Raw genomic sequence first — 21,856 nt, forward strand, 5'->3', positions numbered from 1 at the left:
ATTATAAGTTAGTTATAGTAATATAGCTTACTATTTTAGTTTTTATAGTTAGCTAGTGTTACTTTTTTTAACTAACTAGCGCTGTTTTAGAGCAGGTTTAAAGTTTCTTAGATAAATTTATTATTTAGATACTTATTAGTAATAATTTAATTAATTATCTAATTTATTTTATTTAAGTTAAGGTCTAAAAATAGCTTAGGTTAAAGTAGAGTTTAGTGTTAAGCCTTTTACACTTTTTTCTAAGCAAAAATGTCTTAGAATTACTTTATAAAGGCATTTAGTTTCTCTTTATTTTAACTAGAATAATAAGTAATCTTAAAATTAAAATAGAATAGGTATTTAAACTAATAGGCTTATTAGTAGCTAAGTTATTTTATAGTTACAAAGTACTGTAAGTTCTTATAGTTAGATAGAACCTATATTAGATGCGCTGCACCTTCTAGTTTAGGTTACTATTATTTAAAGCAGTGTACTATAGCAAGTAATTTCTTGTTATAGATTTTATAATTACTTTTTATAAGACTTATTCTTTTTAAGAAGTATGCAATAGGCTTAATAGTTCTATCTAGCTTAGTCTAGAAAAGAACTTCTGCTACTACATAGTCTAAGGCATTAGCTTCTACAAGTATTAGTAGTTTAAAGTTAAAGTAGTAAAGTATTAAGGCTTTAGTAAAAGCTTTTTTTAGCTAGTTAAAGGACTATTAGTAATTTAAGTTAAAGTTAAATTAAACTTCTTTTTTAGTAAGTGTAATTATAAAGCTTACTAGCTATAAAAAGTTATTAATAAATTATTAGTAAAAGTTAGTAAATTTTATAAAAGCTTAAACATCTTTTATATTTTTTAAGTATTACTAATCTAGCATAGTCTAAACCTTAACAGGGTCTATTTAAATGCTATCTGTAGAGATTATATATTCTAAATATGTAACTTTTAATTAGTAGAACATGCATTTATTTATGTTAAGTTACAGACCTACTTCTTCTATAGCCTTTAGCACTAAGCGTACATGCTGTTTGTGCTCTAAAAGGCTATTACTATAGATTAGAATATTATTAATATACATAGTGTAGAACATGTCTAGGTAGGGTTAGAGTAAGTTGTTTATAAAATGTTAAAAAGTACTAGGTGTGTTAGCTAAGCTAAAGAGCATTACTAGGTACTTAAATAGTCTATATTAGGTCTAAAATGCTATTAGCTACTTATTACTCTTTACTATTCTTAGCTTATTAAAGGCAGTAATAATATCTAACTTTATAAAATACTTTACTTTACTTAGTTAGCTTAAGGTTTCTTGTAAAAAAAGAATTAAGTATTAGTTCTTAATAGTAATAGTATTTAGTCTTTAGTAGTTAACATAGAATTAAAGCCTACTCCTAAGTTTCTTTATAAATAGTATAGGTAACACTACTAGTAAAAAGCTAGCTTAAATAAACCCTTTTTTTAGGTTTTTATTAAGGTATTTTTAAAGCACTTTTAATTTGTTTAGTAACATCTTATATAGTAGCCTATAACTAGGTTGTTTACTAGACTTAAGAGTTATCTAGTAATTATATAGATGTTATATTAAAAGCTTATTAAACTTATTTTAAAAAAAGACATATAATAAGTTATAGTAGTTTTAAAGGACTATTATTTTTAAGTTAGTGTGTTTTTAGAAAGCTAAAGCTTAGTCTATATTAGAAATTATAACTGCGTAGATTTTATAATCTAGTTATTAAGCTAGGGTTATAAATAAGGTAGGTTCTATGTAGCAGATGTCTATCTACTGTTTAAGTCTTAGTTTATGTTTAAATTAGGTAGGTAGAGGTTTTTTAAAAGCTTTTTTTTTTTTAAGTTTAAGTAGTTATTAAATTATTTTATGTAGCTTATCTTAGTAAGAGGCCTAGCTTATTAGCTTTACTTAAGTAGTTTTTTTTTAAGTTATTAAAAAGTAAGTCTAGAGACTTTTTATATTAAGTGCTATTTAAGTGTTATTTAAGTGTAAGTGTAAGTATATATCTTAGCATTAAAAAGAGTTAAAGTTTAGAACTTACTCTTAGTAATTAAAAGTAACTTTATGCTAATACAGCTATAGTTGTTCTAAGATTAAGTTATAATGTCTTATGTTTATTACATAGAGCTTAATCTGCTTCTTATAGTGTTAGTAGGTAATTATAATAGTTATAGTATAAAAGATAGAACTTTTTTAAGTTGTTTTCTATTAAATCTAGTTAGGTAAATTATTTAAGTAAGTAGTATTAATTAAAGATTTAGTTTACACGCTAGTTCTTTATTAATATAACCTATGCTGTTTACTTCTAAGTTAATAAAAGCTTATATTAAAGCTAATATAGTTTCTTATTATAAATATATAAAAATATTAACTTAGTACTTCTAGTTATTAGTAGGGGACTTAGCCTATAAGTTAGCAAAGATCTAGTGTTAAATTAGTCCTAAAGGGTAACTTAGCCCTAGGATAAGCCTTTTTGCAGGCTTTTACTGCTATAGCTGCAGCTATATTAAGAGTAGCAAAAAAAATTAGAGCTTAAATATAAGTTAAAGCCTTTACAGAAATAAGATTAAAATAGTAAGGATTTTTAATAAGTACTAGCAGCGCTACTTATATAAACTTAAAAAAAAGGAATAAAGTAGTTTTAAAAAATATAACTATGCTTACTACACTTAAAGCATTAACTTTTTTTTTATAATTTTTATACTTTTTAAAACTAACTAAAGCATAATTTAAATTAATTTTTATTATGTTAAGGTTTTTATTTATAACTGCGCTAGTTTAGGGGCGTATTAGGGCTTGTATAAGGAGAAACCTTATGTTATTATTATAGGTAGTAATTAGGTTCACATACGCATTAAAGTTATTTAGAAGGGGTTCTTCTACTATAGCGTGTTACAGTTTAGTTAAGAGGGAGTTATATAAGGCTATAATTAAACCTATCTTATTTAGGCTTATATTAGATGTAAGTTAGTAGAACTTAGTAAAGTGTAAAGTAAAGCTTTTTTTTTTTTATTATAAAGTGTTTAGGTAACTTAAGGCTGTTAACTTTTTATTTAAGTCTTTATAAGTTACTTACAGGAACACTATAAATTAACCTAGGTTAATAATATTCTTATTTATTAGTAAGTTAATTAAGGCTGTTATGTTATAGTTAAGTTAAAAGTAGGCATATAGTAACTAAAAGTGTTTAGAGGGGAATTAGTCTATGTTTTCTTTAAGTTTATATTAGAGCTTACATAGAAAGAAAAGTAGGTCTTTTTATTTTCTATTAAATAGTAGGGGATTAGAAAGTTAGTTAGATTTTATTACTAAGTTAAAAAAGTTATAAGTTGTAAGTAGTGTTAAGTAGAAGAAAGTTAAGCTATTTTTAGACTTTTAGGTAGGCTTTAAGGCTAGTAAGTTCTTAGTTCTTACTACTATAATAGAAGTTAAGGCAGAAATAGACTACTTAATAATGTAAAGCTGTTTTTTAAAGTCTTTTTAAAAAGCTTTAAAGCTTATAATGTAGTAGCTTTTTTATAAAGTAAGTGCTTTTTAAAAAGCTTTTTAGCTTACTTTAATAGCTTAAAGTTATATAAGTACTAAGTTTATTAGATTAAATTTAGAGGCTATTTTTAGCTAAAGTTTTAACATAATGTAATGTTATAATTATACACAAGTAAGGTTATAGAGCTTTATAGAGGTCTAGTTTAATTACTACATAAGGTATTATAGTAGGTATAAGACATTATGTAAGAAATAAAAAGGTTTAGAAGGAAATTAGTAGTTAAATACTTAGCTTAAAAGTCTAAGCGCTTTAGGTATAAATTAAGCCTGTTCTAGGTTTAGTTAGTGTTAAGGCAGTTTGTGCTTAAGTTTATGTCTATGTTATGTTGTGTTTGTGTTAGACGTGCACTAATAATACTCTAGTACGCGTCTAATACAGTTATGTCTGGGATCCGGGGAGGATACCGTGACAGCTACAGCTACTAGCTAGAGAGGAAATCCTTGCGCATCTAGCTTAAGTATGTGCTAAATAATTACCTACTTCTTATTATTATCTAGCTTCTATAAGTTAGCTATATAATTAGCTTAAAAAGGTTGTCTAGTGTGTTAGTTACTTATTATTTTTTAAAAAACCTTATAAATAGCTACAGCGCGTTGCTTAAAAAGTGTTATATTTTATTTAAAAGCTTAAAGCATAAGCTGCATCTAATATTTCTTTAACATGTCTAAGTAGTGTTATTAGAAATGCATTAGTGTAGAAAAAGTAGTGTAGTAGAGTCTTAGCAAAAGTAAGCAACTTAGGTGTGTAAGCAACTTGCCTATAAAGTACATTATAAAGTTTTTAAAATAATAATTAATAAGCTTACACTTACATAAAAAGTACTAAAAATAAAATTTTAAAAAAATGTTCTACTACACACTACTATTATATAAGCTTGTTAAGAATAACTAGAACTAGAACATACTATATTTACTATTAAGCTTTTATATAAAGCTTTATTTAGTAACTTATAAGCATTACTTTAAGTTACTATAAACTAAAAAGTAAACTAATACTTCTAGAAACTGCCTAATGTATACTATATAGACTGCTAATATAACTTTGCATAACAAAAGTCTACACAACAAAAAAGAAGCTTCTCTTTATATAAAAAAGAATAATGTAGAAGATTTTTATCTAAGTTTAGGCTATAATCTAGAGACAACTATATATAGATAAAGAAGTGCTTTATTTACTATAAGAAAAAATGTTAGTTATTAAACTACTCTTATAATAACTATACATAAGTAAAGAACTAGTATGTTGCCTTATAAAAAAAATTTTATAATAAGACTTTATTATATAAAGCTATTACCTTATATATTTAAAACTTTAAAGGTTACTTTAAAAAAGAAAATAATTTACATAATATAAAAAAAATAAAATAAAAAAGTAAAAATGCTAAGAAAGCTGTTAACTACTTTACCTCTGCTGCTTATTTATACTATGTAACAGAAAAAAACATCTACAGCATTAAACCTAAAAAGTATGCTAAGCAGTTTATCCTTAATAACTAATACTATATAGTATACTAAAGTAAACTATAAGACATAAGTGTAGTAAAAATCTCTACTATTAGTAAGTTTTAACTTAAGGTGTATATATAAAAGAACTTATATATAGAAATTAATTAGATACTTAGCTAAATAAATATTAGCTTTAAAAGCTAAACACTAAAAAAATTAATTAGTACTATATAAATTTAGAACCTAATTAGTCTAGTTATATACTATATTCTAAAGACTTTAACACTATTTCTGCTATTACTAGTAGATGCTAACTAACTTAGAGTATACTTTAATAACATTTTAAATGTTATTATATATAAAAATAAAAACACTTTTTTTTTTAATATTAGTAAAGAAGAATCTATGTCTTTTTTTACTAAATTAAAACTTTACTGCCTCTACTACTAATTTAGACACCTCTATATAAAGAAACTTTAGAAGATGCTAACTAGCGCTAGCTACAACATTAATACTGTAGTGTTAGAAGAAATTAAGAAGTTTTACTACTTTTACTAATTATATAACTAGGCCTTATAAAAATTTAAGTTTATAATTAAAAATAATACTTACTTTAACTATAAAGTTATTATTAATGTTATATAAATTAATAATAAAGATATCTTATATATTATTAATATAGATATATAGATAATAAAGCTATTTTATAGATAGTAGTTAAGGCTTTAAATAACACAGCTAGCCTACATAGTCTAGTACCTACGCTGCTAGTTTTTAGAGCATACCTAAGAATTAACTTAGACTTTTTACTATTACTAAACATTATTATATAAGCAAGCGCAGTATAAAAGGTAATAAAGATACTTTAAAAAAACTATATAAAAGTAAACATTAATTATATAATTAACACTTATAATAGCTTTATAACATATAAAGTTTTTAACTTCTTTTTTAGCTTAAAGATTATAGTATAAAAAGAGAAGAAAGGCTAGACTAGCCTATATAAAATTAAAAGCATTAAAAAAAAAGATGTTATTATTAAAAAAGAGAATAGCCTACTAAAGCTCTAATATACACAGGTTAAACTGTACTATAAAGAGAAAAAAAAGATAACTTACTTGTAACGATCCTCATGAATCGTTCCATCTCGGATGGCCCGGAAGGCCCCCGTATCGGCCCCGACCCCGACCTGGCCCCGACCCCTGCTGTTACCCCTATTCCCTCATGTATTTAGTCGCACCTCGCCCCCGTAGCTAGCTCGGTAGTTTTCTGATATCCTACGTACAAGGCCTATAGGTGTCATTGGTATTCCCAGGTCTCTGAGTCCCCACGCACTCCCATATGCCTCTGAGTGGATTCATACCGCATTCGGACCCATTGTCTTGCCTGCGCCGTTACATTACTTATAATAGATAACCTAGATAAACTAACCCCTATATAAAGAAATCTTTTATAAAAAAGAAGAAAAAATAACTTTATAAGAATGTTATAAAGGCAGAACTAGAGCCTACTATAGACTAAGCCTTTTAGAATAGCAATGCTGCACTAGTGTAGAAAGAAGATATAGATACTAAAAAAAGTAAAAGGTAAAAGAAACCTACATAAAGTTTAGACTAAGTATTTTTAACCTAAAAATAATAATAATTAGGCCTTATTTATTAAGCTTTATATAGATAGTGTAATTACTTGTTAGATATGCGCACCTACTGTCAAGACAGGAGGAACGCTTGACGAAAGCTGCTACATAGTACGAGCAATAAGCTCGAACAGTATGTTGCAGCATTTTGCAGCATTTTACAGCATTTTGCAGCATTTTTGCAGCATTTTGCAGCATTTTACAGCAAATTGCAGCATGTTGCAAGCTGGTCGCGCATAGAGCAAGTGCGCGAGAGACTCGGATCGGCAAAACAAAAAGCCGAGCAACACGAGTAGAGCAGAAAAAGGATTGATAAATCAATACAAAAAATCATCATCCCATACATCATATCCAAACCCATCATTCATCTCAGGAAGCCTAGAAACAGTGCTTTAATCTAACATTACTATACTTAAAAAACTATTTAAGAAATTAGACTATATAAAGATAAACACTTTAATTACTAATAGCACTTTTAAAGTTATAGTATATAACCTAATAAAGCATAAAAGTTAGATTTTTAACCTTTACTTTATATAAAAAGTAAAAGGTAAAATAACCTAACTATATAAAAAATTCTGCCTAGTGTTTACTAGCTACTTAAATAAAAAAAGAAATTCTTACTTAGTTACTAACTATTTAGAAGATAAGCTAGAGACTACTTCTAGCTATAAAAGTAAGCCTAAAAGCTATATATAAAATGCATTTTAAACTATATAATATTACATAAGTATACATCTAATTAATAAATAAGCTTATGCGTACACTGTACATAAAGCTACTAAAGAAAATGCACTAAAGCTTTCTACTAAATATAATACTCTAGGTTATATAACTTTTATATAAAGCTGCTAAATTAGAACTGTATTAGTTTAAGATATACTATAACTACTATAAAAAAAAAGCTGTGCATGCATATTTTTTTATATAACCTCTACTTTTTAATTACTAATAAAGAAAAGTACACTTTTAGTATTACTAGCTTATAAATAAATAACACTTTAAGTATTATAACAAAGGATTTTATGTAAAAAGAAAAAAAGAAACTATAAAAAGCAAAGTTTTACATAAAAAGTAAGACTATTTTAGTAAAAAAGTAGCTTATTAAGTTTAATAGTAAAAGGATTAAACTTACGCATAACATAGTAGTCTTTACTTAAAAGAAATAAGTAAGCTACTTTTATATAATTAACATAGAAAATAAGAATGCTGCATAATAATATGTTAAGTAATATATAAAAAGGGCATATATCATATTTATATGTTAACTAGAGGTAGCATTTAACCTATCTATTACTGCATAAACTATAGACCTTTTATATAATAACATTAACATACTTAATATATAAATTTAATAGTAGATAGATAATAGTAAGTATAGTCTTACTTTTTTACTATTATAGCTTAATAGTGCAAAGCTGTTTATCTTTATAAATAAATTATTTACTACTAATAAAGACTTTAGCTTATAGCCAGAATTTTTAATTATATTAAGTAATAAAAACTATATAGAGTAAAGCAACTACTTTAAAATACTAGGTAACATTATATACTAGAATTCTACTAAGTATAAAAGAGTAACTAGAAGTGTTCTTACTAGTAAACTATATAAAATAGTTAAAAAGTTCAATAATGTAATTACTTTTAGTACAACTTTATAGTAAATTATATAAACACTTAAACTGCTACTAATCTTAGTAGTAATCTACATAGATTTAAGGTCTCTATATAATTACCTTATTAAGCTAGGCACTACTAGTAAAAAGTAACTTATAATTAACATTATGTTACTCTATAAATTATACAAGAAAAGAGAAATTACTAAAATAAAGTAAATTAATAGTAAAAACAACTTAGTAAATGTATGTATAAAGAAAACACTAAATTAGGCTTTTTAATTATTAGTCCTAACTAACTGCCTCTCTGTCTAGATAGAAGCATCTGTGGACTAGCTAGAGCCTGTGCGCAAAGATGCCCTAGACTAACTAGACTAACAACGCCTTTATATAAGGCCTATTTCTTTTATTTTTTTTATTGTACGCACTTATTTTTCTTATTATAAGATTAAAAGAGAAGGATATGTAAGGAAGATAGTCTATTTGTCTAGTATACAGGAAAAGAAAAGCTACTAGCCTTTCGCCTTTACACCTGCCTGAGAGAGAAGCATCGGAATCTCGGGACAAACGACTCAGCAGGCTTCCAAAAGTCGTCAGCGTCGGGCAAACCTGTCTTGTCGCGGGGGGCATCTGGGGCCTGAAAGCGCATTACTCCACTTGGAGCCAAAAGGCAGCTTCCGGTACATAGCTAGTGAAAAGAGATTTGCTAGCCATTACATAAGTGAGCGAAAGCGTTCTATTGCTGAGGTGAATGATATGAGATGCAATAGAACGCGTGCGTGAGCTATCAAAACAATCCTTGCGGGTTGGAAGATTGCGCTGAAGTGTAGCAAAGCCGCGAAAATCAGGAGCTGTATGCGATCCGGGGACAGTTGCGACGGGACTGGGCTCAGATGAAGATGAAGATAAAGTGAAGTTGAATTTCGAGCGCTATGGGGTCAGGTGATTGGCGCTTGCGCAGATGTGACAAACAGGTGAAGGCATGTCATCGTACTCGTCCCCGGATGATTCTTTGACGGATCCAACCCTTCTGAAATCTGAAAATCCAGGGGCGGCTTCGATAGCTGGAAGTATCTCACAGGCCCTGAGCAAGGTGCATATTTCGTGACTTGTAATCAATGGGGCGAAGGGGCCTCCGAGCTCAAGTCACACAAACTCCGCAAATGATCAACAACTGTGATTTAGAACAGGTCACAACCAATAAAAAGGCCTTCAAAGCACTTCCCTTCAACGCCAACATAGAGATCTATGAAGAAGAAAAGACCCTTTCAATATTGCCAGCGCTTTCCACCCTGATATTTAACCCATCTACAGATACTGCATACAGTAGGCCAGTGGCTTGGATGTAGTCTAACTGAATAAATTAATCAATCAATCAAACCCATCCGTATACGTCTTCCCTATTGCGTTTTTCAATTGACTTTGCCTTTCCATTAACTGCTGTTCACCTATTGGGCCTTATATTGTTCTTGATCCCTCTGCTCCAAGCTACTAGAGCTTGTTGATAAATCTAGCCCTATTTAGAATAGAAGAATTAGTGATAAATATAGCAATATAGAAGGGGTATCATGGAACCAAATATATCTTTATTATCTACTTACATTCCTGGACCTTCTGACTTATAAGTCCTCGCGCTGGCTTCCAAAAAAGCTCAAGCTCTTTACCTGGCTGAGGCTTTGCAAAATCAACCTCAATAACTTGAAGCTTCTGGTTGCTGTCTGTTTCCTTCCTACCAGCATTTGTAAATGCAATAAACTCCCTAGTTCTTATTCGAACAGTGTTGAGCCATTCTAATTGCTGATCATTGTTGAAGAATGCTTTTGATACAATCTTGCCGATAAAGAACCAGAATGGCCAGGGTTTATTGAATTCATACTGCACCCCAACTGACTCCATGATTGAATCAAGTCTTCTATCAGTCAACCTTATAGAGAGCTTAGCGAGGGACCCTACTTGAAATAACCTGGAAGCCTGCCTACTGAATAACAATGTGGGTAATGTCTGTTTTAGACAGTGCGATAAATCGGTCCTCTGTGGTGATGCTGACAGAGGGAACTGGCACTGTTATAGCATCGCAATCGGGGAGGGTCTCGTCCATAGCCAGTGACAACAATACTTTCTATGTTTCCTTGGGCGGGCGGCCTTGGTTAGTGAAGGCGAAATCCAGTGCTCAAGTTCGAAATGTTGGATATTTGTTGCAGAGGATGCCGCGGTGGCGAGGCGGGGCAAAGCCCTTAGCGGCGCCAAGACGCTATTTATATTATGAAGGGTCAGTTTACGTGTACTTCTTATCCGCTCTTCTGCTTCATGCTCCTCTTTGCAACTCCCTTCGGTAAGAAATACTACGGAATTAAGGGCACTGGTTCCGTCTAAATTTCCTTCCTGAAAGCTCCTTGCTTTTACGTGCCCATTTGGCTTAGATCTCTCTCTCTTTGATCAATATCGACTTCTTCACACTCAAACGTATAATCATTAAATACTCCGCAGGGTCTCTACATCCCACGCCTTAACCCGATTTGCTCATATGGGAAACAATGCCATCGACAAGTCAGCAATGAAATTCCCTAGATCTCTAAAACTATAGAAGCATTGGCTCACCACTCCTCCATGGCTTAGCTAGAGAAGCATATTTCCCCGGCGCATGCATTCAAACACGCTGGGTAGGTAATTTCCATCATAGTAGATGGAGGGGCGATATGGTTTGGATTTGGAGCGCCAGTGGTAAGGAGAGGAACACAGAGTATAAGAAGGGTGAGAGACTGTAAATACATTGCCGTATGCGGTCTCGAGGGGCGGGTAGATGAGCGTTGGAGGGAGAGGTTGGGTTTTGCTGTGGAGAAATAGGATTAGGATGGAAAATCGAGGGTAGTTACAGCGTGCCCAACAGTCCGTAGTACTGTACGATTAGGAAATTTTGAGGCCTGTACGGACGAGATTTCCTGTACGTACGTACGGTCGTAATGAGGGGAAGCAACTGTACGAACAGTAACCGCACCGTTTGAAGTGAGCTGTACGGGTAGTACTGTACGATTGATGTACGTCGTAATGATTAATACGCTATACTATAGAAGAGGCAGAGTCAAGGGCCTGACAGCTCCCTGTAAGACTATTTTCCCTAGTAACGTGAGCAGCAAGAGCCAGGAGCTTGCTCCTCACTTAATAGGCATTATTCTGATTCTGATGGGCTATACTATCTAGATAGGCAGAAAACGTCTCATATGAGCAGCTGAATCGGCCCATCAGGGTAGCTACTCCGGCAAGGGCTCTCCAAAACACCTAAAAGGTAACTGTACGCTGTATTACGGACAGCACTCAGGGCAACAGCTATCGTACGCACGGACAGAAGATCGCTGTACGTTCGTACGGCCCAAACCAACCGTACACCGTACTCAGCAGGGCTCCCAACGAGGCGTAGTACTGTACGATTGGGCGATTTTGAGGCCTGTACGGGTGAGATTTTGTGTACGTTCGTACGACAGGAGGAGGAGAGGTAGGTGTAAGTATTGCAACTGTTACAGCTCACGTAATCTGTACAAGTAGTACAATTTAATTAAAGTACACTGTACTCTAGTTAAAACAGCTGAGACTATAAGTCTCTAGAGACGCAAGATTAAGGTCTAATTAACTATAAAATAACTAGTTTTTCTTAGTAATAAGAGTAGATAGGTCTACTTATAACACTATTAATAGAGCTAGAGGAAAATTACCCTACCCTACTCCTCTAGAAGCGTTATATCTGCGCTATAAGCCTACACCTTTAACAGTGTAAAATTGCCTCGCAACGTAATTGCAGTCTTTTAGAAACTGCTGTGATTAATCTTTAGCTACAAATAGTGTACTATTACAGGATAAAGCAAGAGACGCAGTGTAGAGGGCCTTTAACTTCTGCAACTTATAAGACCAATAATGAAGGGATCTAGTTAACTAGATAAGGCCTATAAGGCGGCAAAAGGCGTAGATAGATAACTCTGCAATAGAAAATAGTCTATAATAGGTATTTTTAAGACAACAGACTAGAGATAGATAGATTAAAACTCTTAGAAAGAGATTTAAGCGTTCTTATAAAACTTTTAGCTAATTAGAGCCCTAGAAGCCCCTCTAAAAGCTCTCTGCAGGCCTCCTGCTTGCTAGAGCCCTTCTACCCCTTTAGAACCCCTTTATAAACTTCTTAAAATGGTAATACAATCTGTACTACGTGCTGTACTGAGGGCATCATTAAACGTACGGTACGGCTCACAAACTCGGTATGCTCGTACTGAACACGTGACCGTTACAGTTCACTTTGTACGGACCGTAGTACGGCCCGTTGGAAGCCCTGGTACTCAGTACTGCCAGTAGTACGGCCTATTGACCACGCTGGGTAGTTATATGCCTGGGAGAGGAATTTGAACAGTTTGCTTTGAAGCGTATGCCGTACGGAAATGGGTGTAACGTTCTCTTGAAGACTGCAAGGTGGATTCCAGCTTCTAAGAACGTTATTGGTTTCCATTCGGGAATATTTTCCATAACTGAGTTGTAGCATCGGTGTTGCATCGTGACAACGTAGTCTGGGGTACGTTGAGATTAGCGCGGTCTTCTAACGGTACTGCGTAAGGTCCCCTTTTGAAAATTGCTGCACTTCACTAGCTTCCTTGAGCAATTCAAATTTCTTTCCTCGCACTTATACTTAATTTGTCGGGTTCGTCAAGTCTTTATCGAAGCCCAGCAATGGCCATCTGGAGCCGAGCTATTCTTGAATGATGTCGATGGGTTCGTGTGTGTTCATTGACGAGGATTTCCCTATACTTATAGCTGAGATCGTCATGATGAGCTTCCTACTTGTCCTTTATTCTTGCCTCCCTTTCTTGGTCTGTTTGCTTGTATTCTCGGTATGGTTCCTCGGTTATCTCTTGCCATAATTCATGGGTAAATGATTCTTCATGGAGGGGAGAATGTGTATGGCTCGACTCCTTGACCCTATTCAGGGCAGATATTGATGGCTCCCACTTGGTGGTACTTTGACGCAAGAACTAGGGCTCAATTTTGCTCGCATGCCGGACGAAGGGGTTCCTTTTGGGTTCGTGGCCGGGTGTGTGTGTAATTCCAGCTAGCCAGCCGGAGAGGCTGGCGAGGCGGACATTCTGACCTCTCATTTTTGTTTTCATTACCAATCGCGTAGATTTTCTTCGCTTGCTCGGGACGAGCGACCTCTTTCAGTCAAACAATCCTGACATACTCTTCACTGTAGATGGGAGAGAATGGTATGTCAGGGGTGCTCCATTGGTCCTAATTCTCTGGCACGACATATCCGGAATAGACGTCTAAGGTCGCGTGGAACATCACTGCGCACTCACTGTAAAACGTTATTTTTATTTATTGTGAAGTCGAAACCGTGCTCTATAAGTTCAATGATGATCATATCTGAGTCGACAGTGAGGTTCAGAGCCCTGATTGAACCGAGATCCTAGACAGGAGGGGTCCGAGGGGAAGCCAAATGCCACTTTAGCATAGGCTTCTTAAGTTCAGTCTTATCTATCACAAAATAGCGCAGAAGGCGGACGAATTTTTGACATTGTTAAAACGACGTACTGTAATCGTGAGGAGCTAGCGTAGAGCCAGCAGTAGATTTTCTTAAAGCTGGCATTGTGAATGTGGGAGTATGTTCATAGAGATGGGGACTGCAATGAGGGTGGGTGGCGTGAGTGTGGGGAATGCGATCACTGCCTGTTTGGGTCTGAGAGCGGTGTTCCTTCGCTGCGGTGAATGGCTGAGGTCAACGGCCAACACGCGATAGCGCTAACTGACAGACTCCAACGTTAATGCCCATCGCCACTCACACCCCAGCTCCAGTGATCAGAGAAACGAAATATACCGCCTTCCCACTGAAAAGAGAGTGTCGAAATACCATCTCTCCCACTCTCTTGTAGTTCTGAACATCTAACACATTGATTTGAGACATGATTCTCGTGCGCTAGACCCACGAATCATGACAACTTCAATGATCTATTGGGGATGAAATGTGTTCTAGCACAGTGATCAAGCATTTGAGGGACGTAGACTGCCGTGCAAACAAGTTCGAAGATTTGCAACCGCAAAGAGCGCAAATCGTTTAGGCACAAGCTGGTTTTCATCAAGCTTTGACCATACGGGAGTTGGTAAAAGGTTTGAGGCTACGCGGAGTAGCATATAACAGCGGCTTTCCCTGATATCCTCTTAGTCAAGGCCGTGGGACTGCGATATTTAAAGCGGATTGAACGCGACCTTGGACATCATATGTAACGAAACTAGAAACGGCTTGGGAAATAATACTAGAACAATCCCACGACTCCGCTGGGGATGTTTGATGAGGACTCTATGGGATAGGACGAGACGGTTTGAAGATATCGATGCCAGGGACACCTCCTCGACCGCCAAGGCCGCCTCTCGGGTTCCCTAGGTGGACCAGGATTATGCGCTCGTCTCTTTCGAGGTCTCTTCGAGAATGCCTTTAGATGGAATCCAACCAAATGTGTCTTGTTACGAAGTCGGAGTAGTTTATTACCGCTGAAAATCGTTCGAGGGGTTTCTTCAACTATTGAAGTCTAGGGTAGCAATTTCCTTGGCGTTGATCGCTCCTAGCGTCCTCTCTGGGGTATTGCCCCGCTCCCGCTCACTCGGCACACCGTTCTTTGTGATGCACGGCTCTGGTTGGAGGGCGCAATTTGAAGGGCGTTTTGATGCACTATGAATTCTAGGAGATATAACATATTTAGTTTCAGACTTTGTCAATAATCATCCGTCATGGTGTATCGGTTAGCATCCGTCGCTTTCATAAAGCCCACAGGTTAATGTCAGCCTCCGACGAGAGCCGGTTAGTGCCTAATTAATTCTCCTACACAACGTTAGTATTAATAGATATGTAGGGTTCGACTCCCGGTGACGGAACATCTTTTTTTAATTTTTTTCATGGTGTTGTTTCCCTTGTAACACCTGGGCCCTAGACTCTCTCAGACAGTATTAGTGAATTCAGGAGAAGATAGTATAATTTTTACTACAGCTTTTCAGTCTCCTAGAACATCGACGCTAGGCCTACACAGATAAAGCATATCAAGGCGAAAACATCCCTTTGGACCTCGAATAGCAGCGTCAGAAGATGAAGTTGCTAATGTGTTAAAACATCCCCGCTTAGAGGTTTGCGAGCATGCGTATTAACTTTCTTTTGAGTGTACTCGTAAATGTTCGTGCACCTACGGCACCCAAGCATACGTGAAGCATTCGATGTCTCCGTCCCTTTCCTAGAATCAACGCACGTGCCAGTAGGATGTAGGCTTTTTCTGTTCGTGTCTAGCTACCTCTCTTTAAAGGCAGGCCGAAAAGCAAAAATGGCCAGATGTTTCTGCGTTATCTTCTCACTGTCGAATTTGTGGTATTCGGACATGTATCTATTCTAAAAGGGGACTAGTACGGCTTTCATGTGATTACGCGACACTCCCAGCGCGCAACCCGAATTCCGCCCTCTTCCACTCCACCTACACACTCCACACTCTTCTCCGCCATGGCTTCACCTGCCCTTCCCATACCCGGCCAGGGAGCGACACCGCCGGATTCAATACATTCACCAACAACCAGTGGATTGGGCTCAGCTTCTGCCGCCTTCGATGCTATGGTCGGGCTCCCAAGGGAATCACTGTATCGCCCCACCCGACCACTGACTTATGAGCTCGCGAATCACTCCAAAGCGTACTTCGAAATGCGGCAGTGTACGATCATTGGCTAGAATCATAATGGCCCTTGCTTACAGGCGCTTTTAGATGCTGGCGGATTCTCCTTCCTCAATGCCCTCCTCATATCCGGTACCTCCATCTCCACGCCCAACCGATCCTACTCCGCGTTTCTCGCACCCACATCGCAACTTGCCCTCGCGTCTTCTCTTATTGTCTATCCGGGTATAACTACGAAAGCGAAGTCGGCCGACACGGTGAAGGGAGCGGATGCAGCGCTGCGGTACCTCCGAAACGTTCAAAACATTGTTAACCCCATCAACGAGACTCTTAGGGGCGCTTTCGCGTTTCCAGATGAGCGATCAAGGAAACGTGCAGCTGGATATCGGACTTTGGGGCTGAGTCCATCTCCAGAGGTGGACGAAAGCAAACGCCTCAAAGGTCTCGCAGCAACCTCACAATCACTCTGGATGCGAGCGACCGACTTCTGGCACATCGTAGGATGGGCATTCAACTGTTCTGTGGTACACAAGAAGCGGTGGGAGAGGTGGAAGCTGTGGCTTGAAGTCATGCTGGATTTCCTGGAGGCTGAGTGGGCGGAGCGCGTCAAGCTGATCCTGGAAGAGGGAGGTGATGCACACAAGATCTTGACGAAGAGCCTCCTGTGGCACTACGTCTCAAGCAGGGATGCTGCCATCAGATCGAATAGACGTGTAATGGTGGGAGCTATACTTTCAATGGGGAGCCTGCATTCGAGGAAACTGTTTCCAGAAATTTGGGAAGAAGAAACAGCGGAACCTGAGATGGAAGAGGAGGAGGGCAACGCCCTGGCTAAAATAGACATCGAGAACGGCGACTTTGGCGACTATGAGAAGGTCGATGAGGATGTAGCCATGCACGGCCAATCAAAGGTCGCCCTAAGATGTTCAACAGGCTCACCTGAGTCGTCGCCGCCTAAAAGTGATGACGAGTTCCTCATCTGCTCATCAGAAGAGGCTATCGGCCGACTGGGTGGTATGGATGCGATAATACTTCGCCAACGCCTCCTTGCTCTAGTTGGTTTCACTAATCCCTTTTGGCCTCCTGATGCTGATGATTCACACAGCTCGTGCAAGTTGCACAATATATCCCTGATAACTTCACCACCCTCGGCGATCTCTTCGACCAATTTACGGAAGCATATCTTCAGCTGCCAACTAATATATTCAGTGTCCTTCTCTCGACCTCACAAATACCGTTGCAGGTTCAAATGGGTCTGAATTCCAACCTATTATTTCCTCTCCTTTCTGGCGCACTCCCCGACTACACTGTGATGGAGCCAACACAAGAACACCTTGAAGAATATTTCTTGCCCTCCCGTGCAACAACTCACAGGTATGCTGCCAATGCCAAAATCTCACTTATCTTCGAGCAGATGGTCATGTACTTTATGAGTGCAAAGAGGCTTAATGCCACCGATGACCTGAGGAGCGCAGTGGAGAGTGGTATTGAAGCGCGTGAGAAGGCTTATGGTAATGCGAGCCGCAAGAAAGGGAATACACAAGAAGAAGAGCAGGCAAAAATAATCTTGGATCAGAGTACGGAACGACTTCTTGGGCTTTTGGAGATTGTGGAGTTGTCTGCTGGAAAGGAACTATAGCTAAGCAAGGGGAGGGATATGTAGTTCGCTTTTTCATCCCTATCTTCGGTTCCCAGTCGTTTCTCGTCCGGTAGATAGGAGGACAGAAGAGAAAATCGAAGTACAAGAGGCGTCATAGAAATGAAGCCGAAAGTGAAGGGAGACCTGTAAAGTGGGTGGGTAGAGGCTGGATGGGGAATTAGACTAGGCAGTATGCATGAAGAGTCCTAAAAGTGGGATGGGACGGGACCAAATATTTAGTCCAAAGAAGTCGATCCTGCGCATCCATGAGTAACTTATCCCTTTCGACCGATGACTAAGTGGGGTGAGAACGTGCCTTCCAAATGAGACCACGCCATGCCGCTTCTGTGCGTCTGCCGGCAAAGCCTATCTCAACATTCAGCCTTGTCCCTCTAGATCTTCTCCACAACAATTCCACCCATACCTCCACAGCCTTCACCCACTCAACTGCCCCCACGCATGGATGACCCCGAGAAAGAGAAGCAATCTGTTGCTGTTGCTCCCGACGATCCAGCCACTCCTGTAACGTTCTTCCTAGGGCTGCCCCTCGGGATACCCTGATTGGCTGCAAACCTAGAAAACAAATGCCAAAAGGAAGCAGAGGAATCAGAGAAGACAAGATAGATAACTGTGCAGCGGACCGCTATTGCACCTCATTTTTGTGTCGGCTCAGAACCTGAGAAATTGTTTATGATCGGTCCCAATTACATACTCTAGGCCCAATGATACCTAGCCACGACGCAAAGTAATACCATGCATACGTCGAACACCGACGATATATAAAGATTAAAGGAAATTATATTGTTTCGAAAGGCACGAACGCGAAATCTCGAGATGGGATCAGACTTCAAGAGTGGCAAATATTGGCCTTCTCACAACATCCTCCTTCCACCTCCGGCAAGCTTGGGCTCATTCGGATTATAACAGAAATAGAAGGTATACGCCAAAATCACTCTCGCCTTCTTTCAGCCCCTTAACCCCTCCCCATATTCATTATTCCCCGTTAGCTGTGCTCCCATGCTCTTTTTCATTTCTCTCCTTATCAGCACACCAAGCTCCTATATGGGAACGATCCTCGTCCCTACCATCTATGGCATTGTGACAACCGTTGGCGTATGGAGGAACATCAAGCGGGGTGGATGGAGCGTTGGAGGTTGAGCCTACGGTAGCTCGCAGCGATGACGTGGAAACCGGAGCCCCTGGTATGACCATTAGGAGTTGAAAGAATACAGAACCATTGACATACTAGACTGTACCAAAATGCCCTCCGAGGGGTACCTCACGGTTGTCGGATTAGGCGGTAAGCTGCTCCACTGCTCCTGTACGTCGGCCGCAACGTCGTCTACACTGCGTGCATCTCGCAAGTACATCGTGAACCCATCATTATCGCGAGGCACTCCAGGTATACCTCCTTTAGACTGGTCGGGGTGGCGCTGGTCTAGTTGGTATGAGTACTTGTGTACTATCTAGCTGACAACGTCATATAGTACGACTATTGCCTTACCTTGAGAAGCCATGATAGGAATACCGTAGGATGGATTATGTCAGAGTACTTCGGTAGTGGTGTCGAGGCAATCAACTCGGGTTGCACAAGATATATACTCAATGCGGCCAGTGTCCGGCAACCAGGAGCCCCAACACTCGTCACAGGTCCTTTGCACCCTCCACGACCACGTTGAATCGCTTCACCCAATAGACATCACCCGTGTGCGTGTGGCACGACACAGCTCGGATCAAACTGAGACCAAAGCCCCTGATACTAGAGCTAGGCCTCGAATCACCAGTGCCCTCCGCGGGCTCTAACACTGACCTATCGTGAGCACGGCCTCGGAGTAATTATCACTCAAAATTCCCGGATACACTTCCGAGCATCTAGAGCCGGCTCGAGGAATACAATCAACCCCTAGCAGCAGCTCGAGTTGCCGATCAGCGTTCGCCAATAACCATGTCTTAGATATTGTGGTAGATGCCACTATGGATTCCCTCGGTTTAGACGCAACTCTCAGGGGCTACGACTCCACACCATTTCGCGTACCAGATCTCCGTAATGCCCCCTCACGGTACGCCGCTGTACGCAATATTCCCAGTACTGCTTTCCAATGCAGGCACCTAGGCCGTTTCTGAGGGAGCTTGCAGGACAGATTAGACGATCCAGATACCAGCAATGAGGCTCTTCTGATCAGGCTTCTCGAATGTTGACCCAACACGAAGGACGACGCTCACCGCTTCTTCAGACCCCCGACTCTTCTGGATACAGCACGCCTTCCCTGACCAATGGTGTCCAAAAAGAATATATCTTTTTGTTGGCACCATCGGCTTGCAATTTTCAAGAACCAAGACCGGTGTGCTATTTGCATTTGATGCGAATTGTGGACTTTGCCACATACTTCTGCTTTTTCTGCAAAGAGTCAGGTCTTCCACCACGAAGCATATTCACGGCCGTCTCTCCCGAGTGTTTGGTCAAAGCCTGTCTATTAATGCAATCTGGCTACGTATGGACGACAGAGCTCTCTAATGATTTTTGGCTATGCCTTTGAGAAACCTGAATGAGAGGCATGTGCCCCCGACTCGGAGATCACGGTGGGAAAAAGAAATCAAGGCAATGCCAACCGCCGACTTGGCGCAGCCACAAGCATCTTCACGTGGTTCGTTATGAATCACCCGCATTCTTGCGGTGTACGTCTCTGTGCAAGAATTCCAATTGATCCAGAACACATTCTGGAATCCAACCTGCAGAACATAACTGCAGCCTTGTACGTTGACGCGATATCTCCAGAATGTGTAACATGCGGGGGAGCCTGCGAGTTGGATGTCGGCGCCCCGGAAAGCACAAGCGAAGCCTGAGGGCTGATGGTTCCGTTCCAGAGTCGCCAGGTGTGGAGAGATTGGCAAAGACGTGCAGGATTTTCCAGTACTATTGACAGCAACTCCAAGCTATCTTCCGCCTCCTCAGTCGCCTCTGTCGTCCTCTATTCTTACATCACTTCCTCCAATCTCTGTCGAAAGCGCCGATGAAAGAGGGGATGGCACGGGCCTTCCAAAGACCGGTGAGGACTCGAAATCAACACCCATGCCATCGGTAGCGGGCGGACAATAATGAGTCCCCGAAATCGGACGACAGGTCATCCATCCATTAGATGTGATTGGACGCCCTGAAACCGGAGAATTGAAGAGACGTGGAGTTTGACTGAGTCCAAGCAACCTTTGGGCTAGCCCAGGGGACAATATTGAGCTTCAACATTATGATGTAGCAAAAGTGTGCTAACTACCATGTTTCGAATGGTCTGTGCAGGGCGCCTTAAACAACCCAACCACTTCCAATGTCTCGGCTTCACCGCCTGGAGGCATTTCCAAGGATGGTACAGTCCTAAGACTAGCCCTAACTCTATGTTTAGATTCTCCAGCTGCTCCAGTATTGCAAATCACACATTCATTTGTCTCTCGGCCCTCGGATACCACCCAGCCTTGCACATAACAGCGCTCGAGCTGCTCTTTATCATGTCGAAACTGTCAAAGAAGGCCTCTCAGGCTGGAACACGGAGCTTGTCTACAGAGCGCTTCGCTTAGCTACTCTGGTGCTTATAGTTGACATTGAGCGTTGAGCATACCAGGAGGCTGGTGTGAGGAGCTCAGCCGATTTCAAGCACATTCTACCTTGGACACTAGAATATCTGCACATACTTGCCAGCCACGTGCAGTATCTCGTGTTTCACCATGCCTCTCTTGAAAGATAGTCCGTTGCATCGTCATGGTCTTTGATACCTCCTTCTTTGCTTGCCCCCCGACCTATTTTAACAGCATTGAACAGCATTGATCGGTACTCGTGGTGAAACTAGCCCCTGATTTCCGTATGGTACTGCATCTTTCTCCCTCTCTCTTCTCTGATAGCAGAGGAAGTAGCCAAACTCGTTCCGCGTCTTCGACTAGGGTAGCAAAGTTCAGGCCTCGCTGAGCTAGAGGGATGAAGCTCGAAGCCCCCTCCCCCCTTCCTATCACAGTGAAAGCAGAGAGTACCATGAACGAACAAGCTGGCCAGGTTCTATTAGTGGGTATAGATGCCCCATGATTCAATGCTGCGGCAAATACCAACACGTCTTGTCATGATCCTCGCTACATATATTACATATATCTCTGAACTTGGAGCAACCCCCAACAGAGAGCCTGTAACATGCGTACCCTGGCCATTTTTATCAGTTTTCCATGGAGCACTATCGTTTTCGTCCCCGAGGAAGCTGTGCCCATTCTTAATTTGCGAACTTCCTCAAATAACGTTGAGAGTACTGTGCTGCAGGGATTTCTCG

At 39.0% G+C, this 21,856-nt stretch overlaps 3 protein-coding genes across 3 annotated transcripts; 1 reads left to right on the plus strand and 2 right to left on the minus strand.

Moving 5' to 3' along the window:
* Window positions 1-9,513: 9,513 nt before the first annotated feature.
* Window positions 9,514-10,419, minus strand: BDR25DRAFT_290316 (uncharacterized protein). The gene is made up of 3 exons (XM_033688509.1): window positions 10,217-10,419; window positions 9,839-10,161; window positions 9,514-9,753 (listed from the first exon to the last, which is right to left on the minus strand). The coding sequence occupies exons 1-3, from the start codon at window positions 10,333-10,335 to the stop codon at window positions 9,686-9,688; spliced, it is 510 nt and encodes a 169-aa protein (XP_033545404.1). The 5' UTR covers window positions 10,336-10,419; the 3' UTR covers window positions 9,514-9,685.
* A 2,509-nt stretch (window positions 10,420-12,928) lies between these two features.
* BDR25DRAFT_357497 (uncharacterized protein) lies at window positions 12,929-14,991 on the minus strand (the record flags this gene model as incomplete). The annotated part of the gene is made up of 15 exons (XM_033695805.1): window positions 12,929-13,028; window positions 13,056-13,246; window positions 13,277-13,405; window positions 13,460-13,537; window positions 13,579-13,663; window positions 13,756-13,820; window positions 13,896-14,012; window positions 14,056-14,179; window positions 14,208-14,386; window positions 14,449-14,524; window positions 14,568-14,701; window positions 14,737-14,759; window positions 14,789-14,838; window positions 14,870-14,937; window positions 14,977-14,991. 15 exons carry the CDS (start codon window positions 14,989-14,991, stop codon window positions 12,929-12,931), a joined length of 1,434 nt encoding a protein of 477 aa, XP_033545405.1.
* Window positions 14,992-15,858: 867 nt separating this feature from the next.
* On the plus strand, window positions 15,859-17,555 carry BDR25DRAFT_231030 (uncharacterized protein; the record flags this gene model as incomplete). The annotated part of the gene is made up of 3 exons (XM_033685366.1): window positions 15,859-15,955; window positions 16,007-16,971; window positions 17,022-17,555. 3 exons carry the CDS (start codon window positions 15,859-15,861, stop codon window positions 17,553-17,555), a joined length of 1,596 nt encoding a protein of 531 aa, XP_033545406.1.
* Window positions 17,556-21,856: the final 4,301 nt, after the last annotated feature.

Source organism: Lindgomyces ingoldianus (genome assembly GCF_010093535.1).
Source record: "Lindgomyces ingoldianus strain ATCC 200398 unplaced genomic scaffold BDR25scaffold_24, whole genome shotgun sequence".
Lineage (NCBI taxonomy): Eukaryota > Fungi > Ascomycota > Dothideomycetes > Pleosporales > Lindgomycetaceae > Lindgomyces > Lindgomyces ingoldianus.